Source organism: Dromaius novaehollandiae, chromosome 1 (assembly GCF_036370855.1).
Source record: "Dromaius novaehollandiae isolate bDroNov1 chromosome 1, bDroNov1.hap1, whole genome shotgun sequence".
In the NCBI taxonomy this organism is placed as follows: Eukaryota; Metazoa; Chordata; class Aves; order Casuariiformes; family Dromaiidae; genus Dromaius; species Dromaius novaehollandiae.
This window is the reverse complement of record NC_088098.1, coordinates 117581131-117607876: the sequence shown is the minus strand read 5'-3', so window position 1 is coordinate 117607876 and position 26746 is coordinate 117581131. Positions and strand designations below refer to the sequence as shown.

The 26746-nt window shown below is 35.6% G+C and overlaps 1 protein-coding gene across 5 annotated transcripts in view; it reads right to left on the bottom strand.

Moving 5' to 3' along the window:
• Positions 1-26746, bottom strand: part of ITSN1 (intersectin 1) — a 143841-nt gene that overhangs the window by 29775 nt on the left and 87320 nt on the right. For all 5 annotated transcript variants that reach the window (XM_064524479.1, XM_064524468.1, XM_026108543.2 and 2 more), the window contains 8 exons: positions 22715-22959; positions 20855-21014; positions 19710-19915; positions 18529-18611; positions 16176-16342; positions 10083-10128; positions 6329-6450; positions 3072-3189 (listed from right to left, as the gene is read on the bottom strand). In XM_064524479.1, coding sequence (XP_064380549.1) covers positions 3072-3189; positions 6329-6450; positions 10083-10128; positions 16176-16342; positions 18529-18611; positions 19710-19915; positions 20855-21014; positions 22715-22959 — 1147 coding nt within the window. The remainder of the gene's footprint in view (positions 1-3071; positions 3190-6328; positions 6451-10082; positions 10129-16175; positions 16343-18528; positions 18612-19709; positions 19916-20854; positions 21015-22714; positions 22960-26746) is intronic.

Sequence of the window (26746 nt, the reverse complement as noted above, 5' to 3'; positions counted from 1 at the left end):
GTCACAGGGTTTCTGGTATTTTGCTTTAAGACACAAGCCTACTATCTAATTAGCCCTGCTGTCAGGTTCTCTATTATATCCAGCCTATATTTTTCTTTTATTTTCATTCTTGTACTCAGCCAGCAGATAATTTAAAGTTGTCAGACAGCTCCTCTCTCTTTTTGGAATTTATATTTTTGAAATCATTATGTTTTAACTCCTTTTAGTTAATACTTTGTCCTTGTTCAAAGACATTATAATCAAACTTCTCATTTAACAAGACCTCTGTATATATCTTAAATATTTAGCTTTATTACTTGCAAAAGGAAAAAAAACCCACAACTGTCATTCACTGTCACTTGTAACACCTAACATTTCAACTAACCAAAGCATACATTTGGTTGGCATGTTGAAGATAAACCAGCATTTCTAAAGAAATGTATATTATGGTGTATCTGCATTTTAGGTAATTTTGCGCTAACACAAGATCAAATATGAGATCTCTACTGATACTCATATTTCACTTTAAAGGACCTGTGAATCAGTTTTACAGCATTTTTGTTACAGGTTTACAGGATATTATTAATATAAAGAACGGTAAATGTTGAAGCTACACTATACTTGAATATAGTATGTATATTAACATATTTGAAACCTCTTTCAAAAAATTTTCATTTATATCATTCTCCTCTACTTCAAAGAACTTAGTGAAATTTGGTGTTGTCCAGTAGTATTATCAGAATACCTAAATAGTCCAATGGGGTTCCAAGAATCGCCTTAAACATGGGGAGGTAATTTAAGAGAATTTTTGAAGAGAGAGGCCTCCTCAATAGAGTTTGAAGCAATGACCTTATCTTAATCTTACTTAAGCTTGGTCACAAAGCTTAGAATATACCTTAGTCCAATACAGGAAGATCTTAAGAGTAGCCCCAGCAAGGAAAGTTTTTCACTCATTTTCAACTCCCATCAGTACCAGCTCCCAAAGCTACTGCTAACTACAGAAGCAGCCTATAGCCTATCTGTTCTGAGCGTCAGTGTTTTTTTTACCGTTTCCTTTTTAAAAAGATTGTCTATTGATTAATACTAGTCCTACTGCAGTGGCAGAGAGAAGCCAGGTTCTCACACAAAACCCATGATCAGTACAAGCAATGAATGTACAAGTAAAGTACAAGCAAAAGTATAAGTAAAAATGTAAGGAATGAACATTTTCATTCTTTAAAAAAGCAGAATGGCTGGAGACATGTTTCCCAGTATTTGTATATAATGACTTCCTTACATCCGGCTATCTACAAGCAGCAGTGACAGGTTGCTCAAAACCAGGAAGGACACGTTCATTTTGCAGGTTTAGAGGGGAACAGACAGTAGAAGAACAGCAGCAGGAAATTAAGAAAACCTCAACGTGTAATAAAACAGAAGCATCCATGCAACATATTTAAAAACAGGTTTTTTAAAGTCATGCAGTCTGCATTACAATATGACACACAGAAAGCATATATATCAAAACAAATAAAATGACAAATGAAACAGAAGTTTTGATGATACTAGGTTTCTGATGGATCCCCTACCTTCAAAACCCAGACTGTGCAAGTGAGGGCCCACTCTCTGATCCTTTTCAGTACACTGCCTTGGGCACTGTTCTACCCTTGTGGATGGTTTTCTTCAGGGTTGCCATGCCTTTTTCATAATAGCAAGCCTCCCTGCTAATATACTTCCTCCATGAAGATGCCTCTCAAAAGTCAACCTCTTACATGAACCCCACAACAAGTGAGGCCACCTATTGTAACAGAAAGACAGGATGGTCCTATTTCTTCTTTTCACTCTCCAAAACATAAGTTCTACAACATAAAGCTGAATTTGGTAAGAATGAGTGCCATTAGGATTTCAGTGACCTGCTGGCAATGAAAAAAAGTGGCAGAAGGTTTATTTTGTAAAAGTTTTATTAGTATATCTGTGAAGTTCCAGACTGTCAGACCTGAAATTAAAAAAAAAAAAAATCTCTTCTCACTGCCTTGTAAAAATGTGTCTGAATGTTGAGCTGTAATTTTAACTGCAGGACCCAGATTCATGAGTCTTTATAGAAGCGTGACTTTCCGCATCTTTAGGACTATCCCTAAAGGAGCCAATTTGCACCATGTGTAATATTTGGCTTCTCTTATACAGTACTTTTCTTTTTTCTTTCTTTCTTTCTTTTTTTTTTTTTTTTTTTTTTTTACTAACAATGACTTACAAAATAAACTGTATGACTATCTTTCATACATATTTAAAGGAGAAAACTATGTTCATCACCATTTTTCTTAAACCATTATTTGTTAAATTCAAATAAATGTTTATGATAGAATCAAAAAAATGGCCTGGGAAAGCAGACGACATTTTATGCACCACCTCCTTTCCCCCCCAATCCAAATCCAAATCCAGTCAATGCAGAAGAGAGACAATCACCTCAAGTCTTTTTTGTTGGCTTATGAGAGAGCATACATTTATTCTACACATTTTTGATTGACAAGAGTCCTCTTTACCTAGTACCACACCAACTCACAAGCCCCAAAAGATTAAAGACTGAAGCAGTCACAAGGAAAGAATTTTTTCTCCTCAGTCTTCAGCCTGGCTTTACATCTTGCAATAGACTGGCACTCCTGTATCCTCTCATAAACCCTAAAATAAGCAGCTATGTAGGACAGAAAGCTACATCGTCATTCGAGTGGTTTTCTCACACTTAATGTTTGGAAAAACAAAATGTTCCAAATGAGAAATGCCTCAACTGCTAAGCCATGGATCACCATGAAACTTTAAAAATTCTCTCATGGACAAATAGTGCAAATAAATAGGACTGATAATTTTAATAAATTTTACTCTTTGAGATGTAAAGCCACACATGGCTTTTTTATCACTCAATAGATTACACCTGAAGGACAACCACAATAAATATACAAATTAATTGTATACTTATTTGTAACAATTTTTTTTTTAAATGAAGAGTTTTACCAAAGTGGCTAATGTGACATACTCTAATATCCATAGTTATTTTTAAAAGTCCTATTGTAAATGACAGACATTACAGAAAGCAATTTTGCTAATGCTACCGCATTGCTTACCTGAAGGTAATGCTGTTGATTTAGGTAGCTCAGTTGGCGTAGTTTTACTGGTACCAGGGCTCAGAAGTTTTACATAATTAGCAGGGAACCATCCTATCTGCCGTTTTTTCCCTCGTGCCTAGTAAGAAAACAGTTCTTTTAAGAGGATTAAGCACATCAATAGATCCTTAGGCAAGGCAATTCAGCCAATGTTTTAATTACTTGCAGTCACACTGACTAGAGTATGAAAAGAGTTATTTTATGAGGAAACAATCAGCTATTTTTGTGGTGATAGTTTAGTATTATGATACCTCCCACAACATGAAGTAAGCTTGTATGAAATCTAAACCGTTCTTTACTACTAATCTGCGTGATTTTTCACTTAACAGTTTTTCTACACTGTGTCTTTATAATTAATACTACAAACCTGTTCCTTCTGAAAGATTTCTCCGTATTTCATTTTGTTTATACTGTAATTCTAGAATGTTAGGCTACCTGTTGTGGTAATGACTAGTAGCACTGAAATGCTATTTCATTATGCAAAGAATTGCATTTAAATCAATACCTAAATTGTGATAGTTTAAGTAAAGAAAGATCAAGAATTCCCCGCTCCAATTTTTTCTTAAAGAAACAGTACCTAAACTTCGTAATAAGCATCTGTTTTAGTCTCTCCTGCCCAAGCAATAGACATAACATTACACACATATGTTGCATTAACTAAGTGCTAAAAAAACCAACCAAACAACAACAAAAAAACCCAGCAAAACAACAGGAAAAAACAGGCAAAGTTTGGATTCAGATAAGAAATCCTAAAGCCATATTCCAACCAAACAAAAATTAAGCTTCAGCAACTATAAATACATACGGATAAAGACTATGCAAATTATCCTAATTAAAAAAATAAATACTAACGTTTTAGAAGGTATACTAGATGTTCTCATGCCTACATAATCAGAGACCATCAATACGAGAACGTGGTGCACAAACACGAGTGTGCATGTGGTCCAAGTGTACCTGCTAAGGGAGAAGCAGCTTATCATACACCTGACCTACAGCAGGGCTCTAAGTTTCTAATGCAGGGGCAACTAGTCACTGTCGGAGACAGGATATTGGGGCAGCCGGACTGCAGCCCCGACCCAGCGTGACAAAGCCCAGGCTACCAAAGCAGAATAGGAGCTTCACAGAAACTGCATCCTATTGTTTTGTCTATTACGTTTTTCATTCCAAATAAAATCAGAAGAAAAATATCTGAATGTAGGAAAGATTATTCTAAAACTTTTAAGCAAATCTCAGCTTCTGTAACAACGAAATCTATGCTAAGACTTATTTTACCTATTTATTATTTTTTGCAGTTGGAATACAGTTAAAATTTTGAGCATGTAGAATTTTGCCTTTATAAACAAAAGAGATGTTAATTTTAGAGAAAGACAACACCTAACAGTAATATTTTTTAACTACTTCCTTCCCTCTTTTTTTCTTTACTGAAAAAAAATTTTTTTTGAGCTAATGTGTCTAGATCATTCATTTTAAGATATTCTGGAAGACTGCGCTAAACCCAGCAATGTAATACCTAACACGTTTGCTTCATTTTATATTAACTTTACTGTGACCCCTGAGAAAAGTATGAACAAAACTTACCTACGGTCAAAACCGAACTGTAAAGATACTTTTAAAGTATCTGCTACTTTGAAATTAAAAGTATAAAGCAAAGAAGTTATTAATACCCTTCTCCAAATTCAGCTGTCATTTCCCAACTGCTCTTTTTCCGCCCTTTTTTTTTTAAAAAAATCAATTCCTCTATCCATTTCACCATATTTCTGCATAAACCTTTGTACTCACATAACAAAGGAGTCAGGAATTTGCATTACACTGATATAACAGGAGAATAAAGAGAATAGGAAAGGGCTTGTTAATGAAAAAATACTTGTCAAACTACACTTGAGATAGTATGGTATCCAAAGCTACAGATGAATAATTACACAATAAAAAGTTACACTTTTTTTTTTTTTTTTTAAAAACTTACTCTGCTCATTGGCAGCTAACTGATAATTTTGAAAACTCTTGCCCAGTGAAGCTTGTTTTATGTCTTAAAATAAATTTTAATGTGAGACTCTTTCCAGTTACAAATCAACAACAACTTAGAGGTTACTGAGATTGAAGACCAAAGAAATCCTAGAAGACAGCTTCTCTACAGAAGAAACGGAAAAAATATCATCAAGGAAGGAAGAAAGGGCAGGTACTGATGTCGAAAAAATATTTATGTTTGAATTAGTTCAAACATCCACATTACAAAAATAAATTGATTAAACTCTTTCATATAGTGCCCCCATTAAAAAAAACAAACTTTCTTTCCATGTACAAAGCATGGCTGAAAAAACAAGCTTTGCCACTGAAAGTTATTGAGAATGAAAGTTTCAGAATTGTCAAGTTCTTTAAAAAAATGATCAAAATATTTTATTAACTATTATCTTCTATTACAACTTTAATACAACCTATCTGCTTGCAAGAGACACTATTCTTTTTACTTTCCTACATTAAATCAAGCCCTTGCTAAGAAAGGCCTATCAGAATGGTAATCCATATTGTCACATTCATTAAGCAACTTGAAAAAGTGGCAGCCATCTCAAAAACCAGTGGTGTACAGTACTTTTAAATTTTCCAAGAAAAAGGGCAGCCAAGCTTTTGGTTGAAGCAATGCAGAAAGCTTCTTATGAAGGTCTTCAAGGATCACGTGTATCAGCATCTCTCCCACTTTCACAGACATACATGCATCAGATGATCACAAGTAGGTCCTGTCAGTTAACCCAGCAGTCCCACGTGCTCCTGTTGCGTGGCTGCATTTGCCTCACCACCTGACATGACGACTGCTTTTTTTTTTTTTTTTTTTCACATGACAAACACTTCTGAACACAAGACTGGGAGGATGGATAAGTAGCCAAAACAGTAAGGCCTAAAATCCACTGCCTTCTTATGCTTGAAGGGTCTGTAGGAAAACATACAAGGGAGTGGACTGCAGGCTGGGTCTGATTTGTGAGGTGGCTATCCATGACTTACAATGAAGTAAAATGGCTTGCTCGTGCTGTCCTCCAAAGTTATCCGAATTTCAAAGAATTGGAGTGTATGTAGATTTTTGTAAGGAAGTTTTATTTATAATAGCTTAGTTGCAGAACAACTTTTTTCAGAATTATTTAGTGCTGATGGATTCATCATTCTGAACGGTGAAAAAAAACCACAAGATTTTTTACATAGAATTTTATTTTAAAAAAACGGTAACTAACTTGGAGCTCTCCTTCCCACCAGCCACCTGGATTCTTCTTTCTGATAAGAATCAACTGACCAGGAGCAAGAGTAAGCTGTTCTGGACCCGTTGCTGTGTAAGAGGCAATAACTTGGGCAATTTCTGTCAAAGAAAACAAATGTTAACCTGGAAAAAAATGAACATTTTCTGTACAACATTTACTCTGCCATTATCAGCTGCACAGTAAGTCCATTTTGCATTTCTTTCCACATAACTGTTTTGTATTTATGTAGTTCCTTGAAAACAAATGGTAATTATATAACAGATCAGGAGTCCTTCCTTAAAAAGTTCACAGCAATACATGAATAAAACAACACAGGGGTGCAGCAGCTGTATGAGTAAATGTAAGTGAATAATGCCCATCATTAGAGCTATATGGCTAATAAAGCATAATATCATAATACTGTTTTCTAATAAATACTTTTTGTACCATCAGTTTGGACTAAGCTCATTAGAAAGAGGAGATACCTACTGATGACAGTATAATGGAGAAGCTGCGGTAACAAAAATGCAAACTAATGAAGGCGTGCAGAAAATTTCTCACCAGATTAGACAAGAAATGAATGTTTTAGAAATGCTACAGGCAGGATTCATTTTGAAATTGTAATTCCATGAACATTTACAAAAAAAATGGTGCCTTATTTGATCACCTACCAGCATGAATCTGACCCTGACTGTGGTCTCACAATTATCTGTCTGTCAAACTAGCCAAAGCAGACAATGCAGTTTACACCATATTTTACAGTGGTTGTGGAAAGACAGATGATAACCACCACAAAGCCTGGCAGGATTAACCCATTTTTGAACAAATTTGAACTGACAGAAGCTTATAAGCAGCAGTAGGCTTTTTTGATGTCCTTTTGAGAGTTTGTAAGCGAAGTTTAGCGTGTCATCAAACCATGTTCAGAGTGATGGTATATATGTTTAATGTTACTATTATTGGGAACCTTTGGTAAACAAAAGATGGCAGATCTGGAAACTGTGTAGCTTTTGATAAGCTGAAATTTTAATGTAGGATGCTACATTTGAGTAGTCCCTTATTAGGTCAAAAGAGTCAAGAGAAATCTAATGGAAATTTTTTTTAGCCCTCACTGAGTTGTAATGTGTCTCAGATATCCAAAGAAGCACAAAAGAAGTGTTGTTACTGATGAAAGCACCATTTTGGGATCACAATACAGAGTCATTCATCACTCAAGTATTCTCCCTAACAGAATGATTGGGGGGAAGGAATGGGAATCTGTGTTTTTTTGCGTTTAAGAAAAACCTTTCCTGGAATAGTAAATTCTGGCCCTGTGCTTAAGACAAAGGAGGTTTTTACTTGGTCATGCCTCAAATAAAATTGGGAACTTTAAAAGAGCTGATATGGTCATTGAGTCTGGTTGGTTATGGTTGCAGTCTAAGATCATCCTAGAATAAACCCACAGCAGAGCAAGTACTGCAGATCACAGCAACATTTCTCAACTGTTCCAGTGTAAAGTCAGCTAGCTTAATTTAAAACCTGAGCAATTGTCTGATCATAGCTCAATACACTGCCTGAGATTTTATCTTTTATTTGAAAATCTTGATTAAAAACATCTGTGTATCAATGACTTTCATTTTTGATCACTGTTTGCATGTAATATTAGTCTTGGCTATCCTAACCAACTCTTCACCAAACTGGCACTGGAAGACAAAGCAGAAAAAGATTACACCTGCAGCCAGTTTGTTCCTTCATAAGGCAGCAGAAAGCAATGCAACCATGAATGTGAGGGCTAGTAGGCAATACTGCAGAGACAGCAAAAGGGACTGAAGCTGAAGAGAGCAAATACACAGAAGTGGTCTCCAGCTTTCTCTTGGGCAATTATACTAAGAAAAGTAACACAGTGCTGGGCACCATCCTACTTATCCCTCTCCGTCAAACTTTGGCCTCAAGCGTCGAACTGCGGCCAAGAGAAACAGCAAAGGCACTTGGTAACAACATATCACCCACAGGCTGGGAAAGGAGGGGGGAGTCTGCTGGTAATGCATAGGGAAGAAGTAATCATTGAAAAAGCAGTTGTAGGCAAAGGAAACCACCAAGGCGACTCATTTGAAATAGAGGGAGATTTTCTTCCAGGAAATACAGAACCAAATGCGTTGAAGACAGCAGGAAAATGATCAGATGGTTTACTTAAAATTTAAAAGGAAAGGGTGATTACAGAAAATTAGAAGTGGTCAGCAGAGAAGTATGTAAACAAACAGCATAAGGGAGGTAAAGAGGCAGACAGACGAGCAATCTGAGGTTGTTGCAAACGATCACATGCAGAACTAACTATGGAGTAATCTCCTTCTTGAGTGGGGAAAAGAAGCACCCAGCTGTAGGTATAAGGGGCAAGAAAGAATCAAGCGATGGAAAGGCTAGCGGCTGAGAGTTAGAAAGACACTTTAAACTTGAATCTGTGACTTGTATAGCTCACGTAAAGTGTGAATGCAGAGGACTGAAGAAAGAATTTTAACTTGGTAAAATACAGTACATGATGACAGCAGATCAGAAAGGTTTACACAGAGAAAAGCCAGCAGCAGCAGCACAGTCTGCCCTGTATAATGGCAAGGAAAGCAAGCTATCTGGCAATAAACACAGCTATATCTCCAGAAAGTCTGCAAGCTCCCTGTAGTTGTAGGCATTTCCTCCCTTCTTGCCATTCAGGAGGCAAGAACGCAAGCAAGAAACCAGATGTGACACATTAGTGAAATGAATTTTAGATTAGGCAAAAACCTCTCTCACTACCATGATAATTATACTATTAATTATAACGTACTATGCAATTCTGTTGAGAGACTAAAAATCTTACACTTTTCCTCTTTCTCTGAACAAAAAATTTCTCATTTTTTCCCTAAAAGATGTTGTTATACCAGGCCCCAAATACCAGATAGCTCCTTTCACCAACCAGCATGAGGAATTTCTGTTGGGGACTATGCGCTAAATAAATTACAATATGAATTACCAGTTTAACATTGAGCTCTTGTGTGCCAAAGAGAAACAGGAAGTTAAGAGAAAACTCTCAGCAAAAAAGTTAAAAAAGACTGAAATAGCTTTCCTTCCAGTAAGGATTTTTAAATTTTGATTTATTTAGATATGGAATTACTGAAAAGAAATCCAATCTATTTACAATCCAGAACAAAAGAATGTGGCCTCTACCAAAATAGGTCACATTTAGAAGGAAGAAATAAGGCCTTCTCACAGCTAGTATTGGCCTCACGTTGCTTTTTAAATTTCAGAAGATAGCTGTTTCTTTCCTCTTGCCCTTCAGCGTACACTGTTAAGAACACCCACTCTTCCTCCTGCTCCTGGAACAAACTGGAAAATTTCACCTCGTTTCACTTCTATTGGCTGAGTATTTGCAGCTTTTTTTATAGCGAAGACACCCATGAATCTCCTTGCCGAAAAGCTTGCAGGCCTGTTCTCAGCCTCCAAAAGAGCCTGAGTACAGCTTTTGCCAGGACCCCCCATTTTTGAACAAGTAGATTTTTATTCTCTAGTTACCTGTTTAGATATTATAGTGACTCACAGATTTCATATTATTTTAATATAGACGAGTTTTCATTAGTGCAAATTATTAAAGGACAACAACATATTTGATATGTAGTATCGACAAAAAAGACTAAGAGTAAACATAATGCATTTTAATGGAAAAGACTTTATTCCCATTGAAATTTCTCACTGATAAATAGTACTTAAGAATAGATATAAGGTGCTGTCACAATGTATGACTCACCAGGTTTCTTCCCTAAGCTTCCCGTTTTTCCAGCTGCTCCAGGAGCCTTGAAATAGAAAGTAAGATATAAATTTAGCACTCATACTTTTATTTCTCCAGTATACGAAAACAATTTTGCTATGTTTCACTTAAACACATTAAACAAGGATCTGAGTAAGCAGCTCTCTCAGGAAGATACCATCCTTGCAGGAATTCTTAATTTCTGAGATGGCAATTAATATATAGGAATAAGTAACAAGCTGTGTATGGAAGTGGATGACCTTAACTATATAAAGGTGCAGACGTCTTTCTTGATCTCTCCTCCAGCCTTTCATAGATGCAAATACCAATATAACTCCAAATTACATAGCGTTTGATTTGTAAATCTGCATATCTATCAGAATATGCATTCCAAGTTGAATTAAAACAACAGTATCAGTTTTCAAATCTACAAATAGTTGGACTGCAAGTATGTCCAAAAAATTAACTACAGATAATTATTTCAGTATTGTCCTTATTATGGTTCTAAAACTTCTTATATAGCAAATTAGCACAGTCTGTGTGGAAATCCTTCTTTACATCTTTAAGATGAGTTATCTGAACCTTGTCAGTGGTACCTGTCTCTAGGACCAAAAGTCCTACCACCATTTTTGTGCCCAGCTGAGCACACAGGGCACTGAATATCAAGGTGCTGCCTATCTTGACAAAGGTAGCTATTCCTCTGAACCTAGATGGGGTGAGACAAGAGATTAACAGTATCATCCAGGATAAGAAAAACCTTTGTGAGCAGCCACAAGAAATCCAGCAAGCAGTGGATTTATTACAGTTCAGTTATGTACAGGGAAAGAGCTATACTAAAATACGAAGTTTAGTATGAAAAGCATTCGTAATTCACTCAACAGAACTCTAAGTTCTGTTTCTGGGAAAAAAAAACCTTCCCATGAGGTCACTGATCATTTGGAAAGAGCTTTTTTGTTTTGTTTTGTATATGTGGGGTTTTTTTTTAAGTGCACACACATGTCTACTGATGTACAAGCAATTAAAGTATTCAAAACAGTATGTGGTCTAGACTACACCTTGCACACCCCTTCAATACTCAGTTATCTTGCCAACCTTTTTGGTCAACAGCCAGTCTGGGACAGATCTCCCCCTTAATTGATTACCTCAGTTTGTTCCCATTACATTGCCAGCCTTCTCTTCTGCAATAAAAGTGTCTGATATGGATAATGGCAAAATAACCAAACTAAACTGTACTTTGTTCAGCAATGTTAAGTAGCCACAGACATCTTCTTGCCTTCAAGCAAGGCTCTCAAAACTTCAACCATCCCTAAATTTCTCCTTTAGGATCCTCCTCACTACTTTGGAGACTGCATCAAACATGCTGAGGGCTTTCAGAACCCTAATTCCTTACAGTAAAGAACATTTTCACCCTCAAAATGCTCTAGATTAAATTATTTGATATTTTAAAAAGTTGGGGATTCTGACAAAGAAACTAATATAAGCAGTAACTAATTTTTTTTTTAAATAACAGAAAACAGTGCCACTGTAAAGGTATTTATTGCTTTTGGATACCTGTATAGCAATAGATTATTAGGAAAATTCCTCTCTTCAAGATTAAGTATCTGCTTTTTTGACATGTTTTGTACATTTTGCAGTAAAGCTATTAAAGAAGCCTGGCCTTTCAGGCTGAACTGTAACACTTCACAAGGCTGTATTAGTCAACTCAATCACACCTAATACAGGAGGCAACTCAGCAGAGCTGGCATTGCCTGCTCCATAACCAGCAACTGGTAACCGGTGACTGGAAGAGAAGAGTGGGGAGGGGGAAGACTTTTTTTATGATTTGGCACAAAAAGCACCTTATGTGCATCTAGTATACACTGTTTCTCCTTGTTTTTTTTTGCAAATTAAGTTTTGCAAAGGATTGTGGAAAGTTTAATTTAATTAAGCTTTAATTTTAATCTAAATGGCACTTGGATACCACAGTCTTAATGCTTTTCTTGTCACTGTAAAAGACTGATTATAGTTACTTTCTACAAGACAAGCAAATCTTCCCTTCTTCCCTAGGTTCCCTTCTTTCTCTTCTCCCTCCACCTTTCTCTACAACCACTGTGCCCAATAATAATGAAATAGTGAAACAGGAAAGCATCAATGCAGAGATCAGATAAAAAGACTAAGGTTAGGTCTGGGGAGGAGGAGACGGTCCAGACAAAGTGATTGGGAGTCACTCAACAGTTCCACGTAGGGAGACTGAAAGGTCTGGAACCAAAGGTGACAACTGGAACTGTTATGTCAATATCATTAATTTATTCTGTTCTGCAAAATGTTTCTGGTAGAGACTTCTCCCCACATAAAGGAGACCTGTTTGGACCTCCAAAGAACACACATTTTCAAAACATCACTTAGCTAGTTAGTATCTGTGTTACTGCATTAGGGCTATCTGGACAGGGAAAGCAGGTCTTAGCTGTGATGTATCTTTACATGTAAACACACAGAGAATATTTTAAGACAGAAGTTTCAAAATCACCTTGACCAGGCTGAGTCTTAACTCTGCTTGAGGATTCTCTGAATCCTTGGTAAAAATGAAAGCAGAAGAAATACACAGAAAAGTCCTGAAGTACTTCAATAAATAACTAAGTTAATACATAAGGCACTTAAGAAGGACCCAAACTTCTGATCCATTCAGTAGAAGGAAGAATATTTTATAATCTTTTTGTTGACAGAAACACAATGGAGAGGACATAGCACATTCTAGTTCCCTTTTGTGCACCTGAGACACTAACTGCATTCAGGGATATTTTGCAACAAATGATAAAGTCTTTTGAAATAGAAGAGTAGAACTTGCTTGCCTGATTTAATAAAACATAGCTGTAAAATTGCCAGTTGTGTTGTATGGTAAGGTCCATAGAACCCAGGAGATTAAATACTCTCAGACTGTCATTATTTTCAGAATATTTATGCAAAGTCTCATAACTTAAGGTGTCTAATTTTTTCTGTTTCTAAGTTCTCTATATGAGCTCCACACCCTAATGCAAAGGCAATTATCACCAGTCTCAGAGAAAGGCAAGAGAGAATAAAAGCTCATTACAGATCTGTATGCATCTATCTCAATTTAATGAAAAATACTGAGGATGGAACATGAACCAGTATCATTGTTTACTTGAAGAACATAAGGACTTCACTTTTGTTGTTAAAACTTTAAGGGAGAGGATATTGTGCCATTTAGCAGCTCAAGGCAAATGGATAGATTGGGACTAAGTAGAGAGGAGCAGATTCAAAAATTTTTCTTCTAGTGTGTAAACTACTCATATTTTGAGGCTTAAAACCATTCCTACGAGCTCTGTCTAAAGATCAGCATCACCATACTCTGTCTTCAGGCCTGGTCAAGTCAACAGCACAGAACACATCAAATTGATTTACTTTTTTAGTAAGATTTTCCACAATCAGCTAGCTGTCCAAGCACGGCAGCACAGCACAAAGTTGACAGGCAGCCACTATTGTGAAATCCTCTGTAAAAACTGGCTCTGGGAACAAGCTGAATAGCAAAACCCTGTATGTGTAATGGCAATTATCCACTTGGAATTAGAAATATCTCCCGTGGGGCATATGAATCATTCTATGAAAAAAAGCATCCTGGATATCAAGATCTCCCTGAACTCTGTGTTCTTTCCTCCCATTCTCACCAAGATTTTATCTGAAGATATGATTTTACCAGCAAAAAGGGTAGTCAGAGTTGGGATCAGAGAAACATTAAATTGACCTCTCCAACACAAACAGTTTTCTGTATAAAACGTCTATTTCTGACTACTTGACAGAGAAGCTTTGCCAACATGTCTGCCCTTTACCTCACCAGACAGAACAAGCATCTGTTATGCCCAATCCTTAAAGGCACAGAAAAGACAAATCTCCACACCTGAAAAAATTCCCCAGGTTTTGCGACTAAACTCTTTTTAGAATATCTCGTGGTAAAATAAAAACAGTTCCTTCACAAAAGTTCAAAGATAAATTAACTGCAGGTATATTTTTGTTAGTTAGTGTTAAGTAAATAATTAGAAGCTATTACTATTTATATATGAAATAGAGGCCTCACAGTACTTTGGGAGGCTGACAGTGCAAATTCTCACTTGCCAACTATACTATGAATTTACAGGCAATATAAAGAGACTTAGGGTAATTTCATGACAACTGTGTCTTCCATAGGTTAGGGAATTATCTGTACACCTATAGCTACTCCTCCAAGCCACTTTTTTGGTTTTTTTTTTTTTTCTTTCAATGTACTAGCAGGGCTGTACTATAATCCAGACCCTGAATTAAAAAAAGTTCTTTTTTTAACCAGGTAAATTCCCTAATATAGCCCACTCCACAGACAGCTGTGCTGCCACAGCTGAAGGGACACTGCACCACTTAGAGCAGAATGGAGCTGCTAGCCTTGGGGGCAGACGGTGCAGTTTCTTGTTTGAAGGCATGTCTGGCATCTCGCTGAGCAGAGCCTTCAGGGTAAACCCATACCCTGCATAATGAAGGGGCACCACAACTTGCTGGGGGGAAGAATTTGAACACAGGCTAACTTATTCTGCCTGCCAAAAGGATACCTGTGATGGGCTCCGTGGTGCTACAATTGGATGCTTCCCCCCAGTGCACTAGTGAGGCACTCCTGGTCTAGCCTGAGACCTACTCCAGCTTCATCTGCAGCTCCAGGCACTAGATTTAATGCAACTGAAGGGGCAGGAATGAGCACAGGCCTGTCCAAAACTGCATACTAAACAGAAGGCATGACGTTTCACTTCCAGAACAAAGTGAACTATTTAACACAAATGCCAGCCAGGAGTGCAGTTCAAACACAGTTCAAGCTAATATAAGCTGACGCTGTGGCGATCTTGCCTCCTCTTCTTCTCTGTCCTTCTCCCCCACTGATACTGGCACTGACATTTTGCTAACCCTTGATGAGCTGATTCAGGGTACTAACTTAGAAGTATATGTATTTTTTGGTAGATTAGTTTTCTGCCCCACTTAGTGTCCTGAACTGAAGAAGTTTTCTAAAGTGTTGTTGAAAACAGTATTACAGTATGATTTTCCCAAAGAACTGCAATATTAAATACCATTAACTACAAAGTTTTTTTGAATATTATCTCAGAGGCTGTTACTGAAATTTCTCTTTTATCTAGAAATTTATTATATAAAGCCTTTCTACAGCTATGCATTTCACTGCTGGTTTCACTCTTCAGTTTTTTTTACCAGTAGAAATAACTTGAAGGAGTGACTTCTCTCAAGCCCTATACTGCAGATGTAGTCTTTCATAAAGTTGTCCCCCATAAGCAGAAATCAAGACTTATGAAAAAAGCTTTACCCCCCTAGATTTCTAAAAATCCAATTGAGAATTTAGGAGTCTAAAATTATTCTTTTTAAACATACTATTCTTATAGACACAAACAAAAATTCTTTCTCACCAAGAGATTAGTAATGTATTCAGTTATGACTCTAAGCTAATTCCTACTGGGAGGTGACAATTATCCTCTCAAATAGATGGGGCATATAAGTGAGAAAAAATCTTTCCTAAGAATGCCTAAAAAGAGAGAAAACAATTTTAATATGAACGTGTTCTATCAGATAATTCCAGGATAACATTTGTAGGGCGGATGAGACAGAACTTCTGTAATGTAGTCAATTCTATAACCAAATATAGGAGCTAGCTAAGATTTTTTTTGCCAAATTTGTTCCTCTGGATTGCAAGAAAACTGCAATAGAAAAAAGTTGATAGTAGACTTAAACACCTTCCTTCATATTTTTTTCTAAAGAGAATGGCAGTAAGATATGACTCAGTCATTAAAAACTTACCAAAAAAACAAAGTAGCCATAGCTATTCTGATATCCCTCTACAAAACTGTCAATTATTAAGACATTCAAGAGTCATTTTAATGCATGCTCCACAAAGTTATTTAAGATTTTATTTTATAAACTGCAACCATTATCATTTTCCCTCCCCATCTTCACATTCAGTAAAATTGTAAAATATGTTTTTCTCCCCTTATGATTCAATGACTTGCAACCATCACTCTGACACCAAATAAAATACATCTCCCCCAGCTCGATTTTATAAAGTTTCAATGTCTCTACCTCAGAATCTTTAAGTCTCACATAATTAGATGGGAAAACTCCTGATTTATCACCCAGTGTTCCTGTCCACCAGTCGCCATCTTTCTTTGTCACAAGAATCATATCACCTTGCTGAAAGGTCAGGTCTCCTTGTTCAGAGCTCTCGTAAGTGTACATAGCAACATACTCTGGAAGAGGGAAATAAATACAGAACGTAGGAAAACACTTCATGAACTGTTCAGTTATCGTTTTCAAAACCTACCTAATATAATGTAGTATTTCCACAGGCTAGATAGAAGACAAATTTATTACTTACTTTCTATTAATAGAAAGCTCAATATTTAATGCACAAAATGAAATATATCTTCTTCAGGACTAAATAGAATCTATCAAAAGGCTGCTTCTGAGGGAATCTTTTTTGGTGCAATAACTTGCTGGCATGATTAAAATGTATATAAATTTATACCTCTTTATACCACTACTTGAAGAACATATTTCCTAATGGCTTCTGTTCTGTGCTGATCACCAGCATTTTCAGTCTTGGGGACAGAAAATCTCAGTATCCAAACATCTGTAGATACAGTCTTCGTCTTACATACGCTGTTTGCCTCTCATGTACAATGAATTCTTTCATTACTTGAAGCTTTGCATGAAGGGTGCACATCTCATTGTATCTTATACAACAGATGGCTGGGAAATGTTAAGACAAAGCCAAAATGTGTTCTGTTCTGTTAAAACATGGTCAACTACTTAGTATGCAAGTGCAAAAAGCACTAAAGTAGATGGATGTTGAGAAATCCAATGCATAATTTAATTACAGAACTACACGAAAAATTTTTACTTCAAGGATTAGAAATAAGAATTTCAGACAATTCTGTAACATTTTCTATATCGTTTGAGATGTTCTTATTTAACTGAGCATTATCACACTTTATATGGGCATAAAATAGATTTCTGAAGATTATATCCTCTGCCTCTGGTATTGGCTCTGGACACAGGAGTGGTTCACAATGTTTCAGCCAGACTTTCATGCATATGAAAGCATTCAAGTATTCCACTGCAGCTGGCAATTGTTATAGTTGCTTGAACACTAAATCTGACCCAAAAAGCTTAGCTCAGTTGCTAAAGTTCAGCAAGAATTCAAACCACAATTATCCTTAATGAAAGCTAAGACATATGCATATGTATGTATGAAGAAACATACATATGTTTGCACACACACACACTAAATATCATAATGTATACTATACATATCATTTTTCTTAAATTCTTTAACTGTAATAGAAAATGCTAAATCTATATTTTATTTTTTCTTAAAGATACAGTTTCTTTGAACTGTTCTATAAAAGTCATGTTCCTTTTTTAATACAAACATATAATCTGAGATATCCCATAGTTTACCAAAAAAGACTTAGCATTTCTTCATTTGTTTCTTCTCAAATATATAGTTAGCAAAACTAGCCGTATTTTGGAATAATTATCTCATTTTCCATGGTGAATGGATCTTTAACACTCTTAATTTCAATACTACCCATGCCAGTGGCAAATTAAATACATCAGTAACTAAAGTGACTCTTCCACTTAAAATCATATTTAGAATTGTAGTTAAAAACAAAACAAAACAAAACACACAAATGGTGTTCCATAGAGATTATATGAAAAAGTTCATTTGTAAACTATATTTAGACTCACTGATTTATTCTGACTGTGATTTACATTAACCTAGCTGGCACTGCACTGAAGTGGATTAAAAGTGCCCAGACAGTCTGTTAACATAGCTCATGCGAGGGTATTAACCTCCAGCTGAAGGGCAATAGCAACCAGGAATGCAAATTTTTAAAAACCCTTCAGTAGCCTGATAAATATCTGTCTGTGCCCCAAGCTCCATCTTTAAAAATGAAGGGTAGCCTTGAGCATGAGAGTACAATATTCAATTAAGAAAATTATTATCAGTTATATAGAGCTTTAATGAAACACTGCAAATGAGTTTTGGGGGGAATTTAGACAGTTAGAAATTCTTGTCATCATGAAGTACACATACACTTGTGCTTATTCGGCCCTATGCAAAAACCATTTTAGACCAGGTATTTTACTAAAATATTTATACACGGAACAATATAAACTACAAGAGATGTTTTAATGGCATGTGTAAATTATTTGTTCTATATACCAAACATATTCAAATTATTACTATAATCATTTTAGATCATTTTAGATCATTTTACACGCAGATTATATTTGTGCTTCAAATTTTAACAGGCCTGATCTTAAAATACTAAGATATGATTCCAGGCTTGTTTCTAGTATTAAACAAATCTATTTCATTTAATTAATCAGTAAAATACTATTAATGCCACTCAGCTTGAATGCTTACCTTCACCTGACACAGCTTGTTTTGTTGCTGGTGATGCGACCCTTTTCAGACTAGCTGGACTATCTGAAGAACCAGAATCCATGCTTTAGAAGAGAATAAAAGTTATTTAAGAAATTATCTCTTCAGAAAATGCATATTTTATTTTAAAACAAAAAATGCACACGCATCCATAAGCAATTCTCTAAATTTAAAAGAAGAGATAGTAAACATGCAAATTAAAGGTTTTAAGTACCACAGAATAGTAATGGTTACAGTTATGTAACTGAATTAAATACACAAGTTGCTGCATCTCCCTCTTATCCCTTGGAAAAATATTTAAAATTCATTGTCATTTGTATTATTAATGTTAATGCTGCTTTCACATTACATAGAATCAGATTTTGATTGCTTCATCTTCTGAAAATAATGATAAGTGGTTAAGTTTTGAGTTATATCTTTTTATTTTGGGGAAAAATAAGCTAAGACTTATGTAGATGTAATTCATAAAATCCACAAAGATTAATTTTTCAGTTGCAAGTCATGCGAAATTAAGATACGTGCATTCTTCATTTATCAGCCTGCAATATCTCCACTCTGCACACCTTCTCCACATTTTCAGTAAACACATTCCAGACGTACAAGTGTAGGTTTAAGTGTAGCTACAGGCAACTGCAACGCATCTGCACCTCTGATTACATTTTCCTTTTCATTGTAGTTCTACTCTCTTATTTACTTTATATTTGATCTATAACTTTCATTCTTCTAGCAATATTTTTCTGTATTATCTATACTAAACAGACTACCTTAATCAATTATTCTGTTCCTTAAGAGCAAAAATAGTTTTTATGTTTAAACTTACCTTACCAACCTAAATAAGAAATTGCTAATTAGCTTTATTTCTGTAAACCTAAATAGCTGCAAAAGAACAAGTCAGACTTTATTGCCATTTATTCATCAGTAGAATTGTTTATTCAGCTCGAGATCTTTGGTCGGGGGTGCATGGCTCAGGGAGAACTGAGATCAGCTTTCACATTCCCAACCTGAATTTTTAGGGTTGGAAGTCAACCCTCCCCACCCCACCCCAACAAAATAAACAAAATCATTTTACAGAGTAAATTTTAAACTTTAAAATTCAAGTGTGCAACTCTTCTTATTTATTTAAGCATTACAGTATAGAAGTAAAGTAAAAGCCAATAAAATACCTCATTGACTTCCTAATGGGGCCTGAAATAAGCTTCACATATGATTTAGGAAACCATCCCTTTTGTCCTTGAACCTCTCCAAACCACCACATATCTTGCTGCTCCAAAACTGTGATGATATCATTTTTGTTGAAATTAAGGTGGTTGTCTTTCTTCGCTCTCCAAGGATACAAAGCCTGTGCTTGAAGCCCCTCCACTTTCTCACCCTAAAGCAATTTTAAAAAGAGAGACAGAAGTCAATTATGCACCATCTTTCATAAAGAAAGCTGCTTAAGGAATGCAGAAACAAAATACACAGACTCCCCTCTCAAACATATAAAGCCAAATACATCAATTAAAAAGTTAAACAAGTAGTGTTTAACATTTTTTACAACATTTAAACAAGTGTGCACAGACTTTCTAATGAATTTTTATTCATTAACGAGTAAGTAATGCAATGCCAGATTATCATTTTTTTTTTTAAAAAAGTTAAATATAGTTTTACAATTAGTTTAACATATATGTAACCAACCTTGATGAAGACATTTTGGCAGGGCTTAAAGGAAACTTTATGGAAAATGATGCTTTACTGCAAGTTATTTATTGTAGATTCCAACTTTTTTGTTTTGTTCCAAAACACTAAGGTATTTAGCACTTCTGAAAACAACACATTAGCTTACAAGAACTCTACGTTGTTCAGCTGAGGAAAAGACAACGCCTTAACAGATGGGCTGAATCCATCTGACCTGAAGCTTTGCCAGTGCTATGTCACTTAATCCCATAAGCGCCATTGCTCAATTCACTTTGGAGTACAGGTTGTTGTCACATGATTCAGTAAAGCCCCAAGGAAGTGACCCAAAACCAGTATCCTGCTGAAACACTAAGAAGACCCTAGTCTTCTAGAGAAGTCTCCTAGAGAAGACCTAGTCTCCTAGAGAAGACCCACCCCAGTCTAAACAAGCTAGCACAGAATAGCAGAACAGAAAACTCTTCATGTTAATATCTGTCACTGATTTTCCAAATGGTCATAACACCACCTCTTCATCACTCCAAAGTGAAATAATTTACCTATCCTAGGGGGCTTTTTAAGGAATGGTCAATGTTCATATTTCATTTTGCAGAAGTCAGTGCTGGGTTGGAACACTTTATTAAACACAGCTGCTCACCTGACCCAAGACAGGAGAGGGAGATGATCCTGTAACGGTGGCAGGAGTAAACGCTGATCTCTGCCGTAGTTGCCCTGCACTGGGGACAGTCAAAGATGGCTGGGCTGCCCAGGCGTCCCAGTTATCAGTCTCTGGTTTCTCACTAGTGTTTGTTGGCCATCTGAAAATAACAGACCGACAATTATTCTTACTGTCTTCAACTGAATAAAGATAATACTTGTGTGAAAAGACTGTGCAGAAAGAAACTCTACATTCTAAGCTAATTTCCCCTAATTGAATATTCCAAGAGTTATTAGTATCTTATTGCTCAGGTGCAAGTAGTATAATCAAATATAGAGTTACAATAGATTTATCTTAAAAAGGCAAACTCTAAATACAGTTGCTAGTTCTTGCTCATTAAGGCCATCTGTTCCTGTAATTTAGTTTCATCCTTTAATTGTGCCCCAATTCAATAAAACTTCAACTAGTGCAGTCTATACTATGCCCTGTGAAAACAGGTAACTTTAAAAAAAAAATATGATGTTCAAAACTGGTTTGAAATCTTCACACTTGCATGTGTCACTGACTTCTCACTTCCCTTTCCCTTATATATCATATTCCTGCTTCTCACTTTCACTATTCCAGTGTGTACATTTTCTCTTTTGCTTCAAATTATTTCCTACTGGCTTCTTCCAGCCTTTTGAGGTTCATGTTACCTCTTATTCTTCGTATGTTATTTCACAAATAAATCTCACAATACTCATCTTTGCCTCAAAATACTCATTTAAATTTTTTAAAAAATCCCCCAGACTCTAGGAGCGTAAACAAAGCACACATCTTAAATCTACGTTTCCTCTGTCTGTCTGACGTCCCATCAGCTGTAATAATGAATTGTCGCCCATTTCAAATGCAAGAGTGCCCAAAGGCCACAACCAGCCCTAAGCCCTGTCATGCCAAGACAGTGTAATTAATATAAATGCTTTGGGACTCACTTTGTATTGAAACTGAGTATTAATTTTTATCAAAATCATGAAAGCATGTATTATGTACACTGGGCAAAAACAGCATTGTCAGAAGTCTCATTATTCAAAACAATAAAGTCCAGTATATACCAGAGTTCTCCAGGTAGCTCAAGATTTAGTTTTATTCCCCCACATCCATTCCCCAACAAAAATTACTGTTTGTAGTAGAATAGAACAAGTTTAAATGACTGGTAGAGCTACTGCGACCGATTTGATGAAAACTTTAAAATAGAACATACTATGTACTGTAATATTATTGCAATAAGATCTTTAGATTTTAATTTCTAAACACGTATTACATGACCAAAAAGGCAACTACTTACTCAACCCCATATACTTAGGGTTGATCAATACTGTATAGAGCATTAACCTGAGTTAAAAAGATACCTGGGAAGTGAAACATGTTCTACTTGCATTAGTCTTCTTAATGTTGTGACAAGAAATTAATAAAGCATTTTTAACTCTGTCACCATCATTTGCATAATCCAAGTTGGAAACCCTCAATAAGAGTTGGTATCAACTAATCTAAGAGAAGGAAGGTGAACATCTTGAGATTTCCACCATAATGTCACTATCTTCAGTTAGGGATGTCTGCCATTTGTGATGTTTCCCTCTGCATTGCTAAGGAGGATATAATGGAAACATGGTTCAAATTCCACAAAGCTGCAATTTTAACTATTTATTACAAAAAAGTATTTTACTTCAAACAAGGTATTTTTATTTTGCAATCTTCATACACTGTGTTAATTGCCAACTTCTTATCTCAAAAGAGAAGTACATAGAATAAACTTTAACCACAGACAAACTGATTATAAAAGACTTCACCACACTTAAGGTGATAATCACCACCCAAACATACGTTGAACTGAAGTCTGCCCAGTTATTGGCAGTTGTAGTAGAATCTGTAGAAGCAGGAGTTGCTAGTGATGTAGGTGTTTCATGCACAGAAACTTTAGGTGCAGCAGCAGCCTCAACTGCTGGTTTTACAGAAGCTGGAACTTCATTTTCAGGTATTTTCTCTGCATAGTTTGCAGGGAACCATCCAGTTTTTCCCTTCAATTCTCCGCCAAGCCACCCTGGTTCTCCAGTCTGGCTTTCATCCACCTGTAGATGCAGTTAAGTTACAAGGTTAAAAAACATAAAATACAAATGGAATTTTCACTTTAAAAACCCATCTCACTCACAGTAATTAACTTTCTCTAGTTACAGAGAAATTGCACCTTTTCTATAAATAACAAAATTCTACCCAAGTGGATTTTCTATTATTATTAAATTTACCTTTGGAGAATTATGTTGTCAGCAATTCCTTCTATAGCATATTAAAAGCGAGAAAAAAATTTGCAGCATAATGCTTCCTTTTCAGTTCATTTTTTTCAAACCAAAGATTTTCTTGATGAGGAAGATAAAGTTTTATTCAAGGCTTAACGAATAAGCCAAGCATGGGTTTTTGAACAGTTGCTGTCACAGTGCAGTAGACTTGGAGATATTAGCTCTCAAGAAATCCACTAAATATTGATATTTCTAGTTTAATGCAAGGTACAGTTTTAAAATTAGTTTTCCTAGACTTCTTTTGCAGAAAAATAGAACAAAAAGCACAGTGTATTAAGATCAACACCCACAGAACAAATCAAAACAAAATTCACGTATATGCTAACATACTTATACAAAACGATTCCACAGTAAGTTTTTGTATGTAAATTTGCAGACCTCTGTGTTCTTTTACCTCTTACCCTCACTCTGATACCTTTGACAAGCCGTAAAGGACAGGGTGAAACAGAGTTATTTTTGCTGTTGTATTTTAATTCCTACAGGTCGATTAATATAAGCTTGATAAACTATGATTTTGCAAATTTCTTATTTTCCCATTTGCTCCTTAAACATTTCACACATTTGTTCTACTAGCTCTACTGATAGTCTACAGCCTTAGTCTGCTAGATCACAAAAGTGACACAGTAACATTCCTGCATCCAGCAGGAATTGCAGAAGAAAAAATAATTCACTATTGCTATACCTCATGACTTGTCAATCAATATGCTGGCTAAATACTGAAAAGGCAATGCCTGAAGTTGCAAAAACTTTTGAAAAGAAATAAGGTGATAATTGTTTTAGGTAATACTTACGGTGAGTTCTGCGGTAAGCTAAACTTTAGCTACTTATCCCACTCTATCCAATCTCTTCGATACTCCAAAAGAAACCGAGTTGTCAAGCAAGCCCTTTACATATTGATAGGGTTTGCATCTTTGACGTATAAATAACACCTACTCTGTAGAACAGTCTGCTGTGCTTGGCTGTAGATTCCCTAGCACTGGTCAAGACAGCAGTAAAACCAGGCCAGCAGCGATAAGCCAGCTAGATGGTTTACCCTACACAGTGGCCAGTCTTTGGCAAAAATCTCTCTCATTCGTTTAGGCCAGTAGGAATTGGCATTTTAAAAAACCTAAGAGTTTCAAATGACAGCCTAACTCAAGAGTTGACTGCTGCAGATAACAGTACAGACAGTCAGTGAGAGATGCTTAATTTTAAAATTTTAAATTGCCTGACACTATTTCATAAAAATCAGTTATCAGCATGAGGGACTTGTTGGTAACTGTGTGCTTAATGAGCTAAGGAACCGGAAATAGTATCCTTTTAGTTGATGGGGGTTTCAGTATATGATAACATTATACAGCAACAGCATACAGTAGTGTCTTGAAACTGCTGCTTCTACAGTTGGTAACACACCTATGAACTCATTCTATCAATTTTTTGGTGCTCGTTTGGAGGAAAAAATTGTGGCAAAAAATCTTTTGTGGCAGTGCTGCAACCTAGTTGCTCTGGAGTAGGGGAGGGAAGAGTCTTTTGCATTGAAGGGACTCAAACTCAAACCAAAGCAGTACAGTTCTGCCTCTGATTGTCGCTGGGTTACTCATCCGAACTGCTGATAAATTGCTCTGCCGCCTTAGGCCATGCGGCCCTCTGACTGCCCGCTATTGTAACTTGTATCCCACACTCTCCTTTCAGCGCAAAACAATCCATTATTTCTGCTTTATGTTAGGTCTGTCTTCTGTCTCAGTCCCTATTAACTCCAAGCAAAACAGAAATAAATAGACTACATGCTTGACCGGTTCAATGTGGTTTTACTGCAGTGCAGAGCAAAATTTCCACTGCAGCAGTGAATGGGACTGTTAAAGCAGCAGTATGAGCAATGGAAGGTCACAGCAGAGGGTAAATCTTGGGGGAAAGAAGGAAAAATGGAGTATCAGCACCTGACTCAAAGTTGATCAATTGAAACAGTAATAATAGTCATATATATATTTTTATTCTCATTGAATTGCTTGGGTAGTAACTAGAATCACTAACATACAAAACAGCAGCACTGAAAGGTCAAAAATTTGTTACTGTGATGTTCTGAAAAGGACCTCTTTGAAATGAATCACAGTAATACAGAAATGACTGATTTTTCAGCAGAAAGTTTTTGCACAAACAAATAAAAAAAACTACCAAAGAGATTTTTTAAATAACGATTTAATGTCTCCTTAGAAGATATTTTTAAGCTTAAAAATTTCCTAAAACAGCCTATTAGGCTGGTGAAATTTGTGCTTCTTCAATCAAATTCATTTCTCTACAGACATCCTATAATCATGAAAAGACATTTTTTAGGATATTAATTTTATAGTTAATATAAAACTAATTATATTAGTTTTATATATATATTTTAAATGTATATATATTTATAATATATATTATAACATATATCACATATAATATTATATAATATTATTAATATTATATTATATTATATTGTTGATTAATATATGTAATATATATAATTATAATATTTTATAAATATATTATTATAATATATATAAATTATATAAAAATATATAATTTATAATATATATTTATAAAAAATAAATTTTTTTGTTTCTCAGTTATTCATATAAAATATGATTTATGTTTTTGTAGGAGAGTACCAGAACCATAAATAAATTCCTTTGAACCTTTGTAAAATTCATTTGTTCTAACTTTCTTATTTCTTACATATATGTAAAAAAGAAGAAAAATCAATGCTTCTTCCAGTGTCCCTATGAGAAACATTTTCCCAGATTATTTTTTCCATAATACAACTAGGCATTAAAATGTCTAAAACCCAAATTACAGCATATGTGCTTCCTTTTGTTTATTCAACCTTACTTTAGAGCCATGGCTTAACAAATTCTTACTTCCAGCAGTGGGACACAACAAATGACATAAGAAGCAACAGCAATACAACTCTTAACTCTACCTATTGCTGCTACTGCTAACATCTCTACCAGAGATGTTGGCTTTGCAGGGGCCTATTCCACTTTGGCCTGGCTTGTGTATCACTATGGTGCATGTACATAGAAAGAGCAGCTCTGTTTTACAGTAAAAATTCATTCTACTTATGAAGACAAACACTAATACTCTCAGAAAAGTATTTAATCAAGGCTAAACAGAGTACCATAGTTCTGTTTTGTTCACCTATCTATCCATTAAATCATCATTTTAATTCTATTTTACTTATAGGCTTTTGATCTAGATATTTTGAGACTACTGGAATTCCTATTATAATCCTGAATATAAGCTTGGCAAGCCAGAGGCCATATGTTGATTACGCCTACGCAGAATCTAACACGAAAAGGCTTTCTATGTGCCTAATACAAAGAACAGTAATTTTAACTTTCGCAATCAACAACTAACAAAACTGACAACAAACTGTCATTATGAAATTGTTTTAGACATCCCATTTAAGCCTCTTTTATGAACTTCCCATTTAAGTTATGTTCTGCTATCGGAGTCAGTACAGTCCACTAACTCAATAATGCAACTGTATTTCACTGAGTTACTCTAAGTTTATTTAAATAAGCTGAATTATATAAAAAGCTGTCTA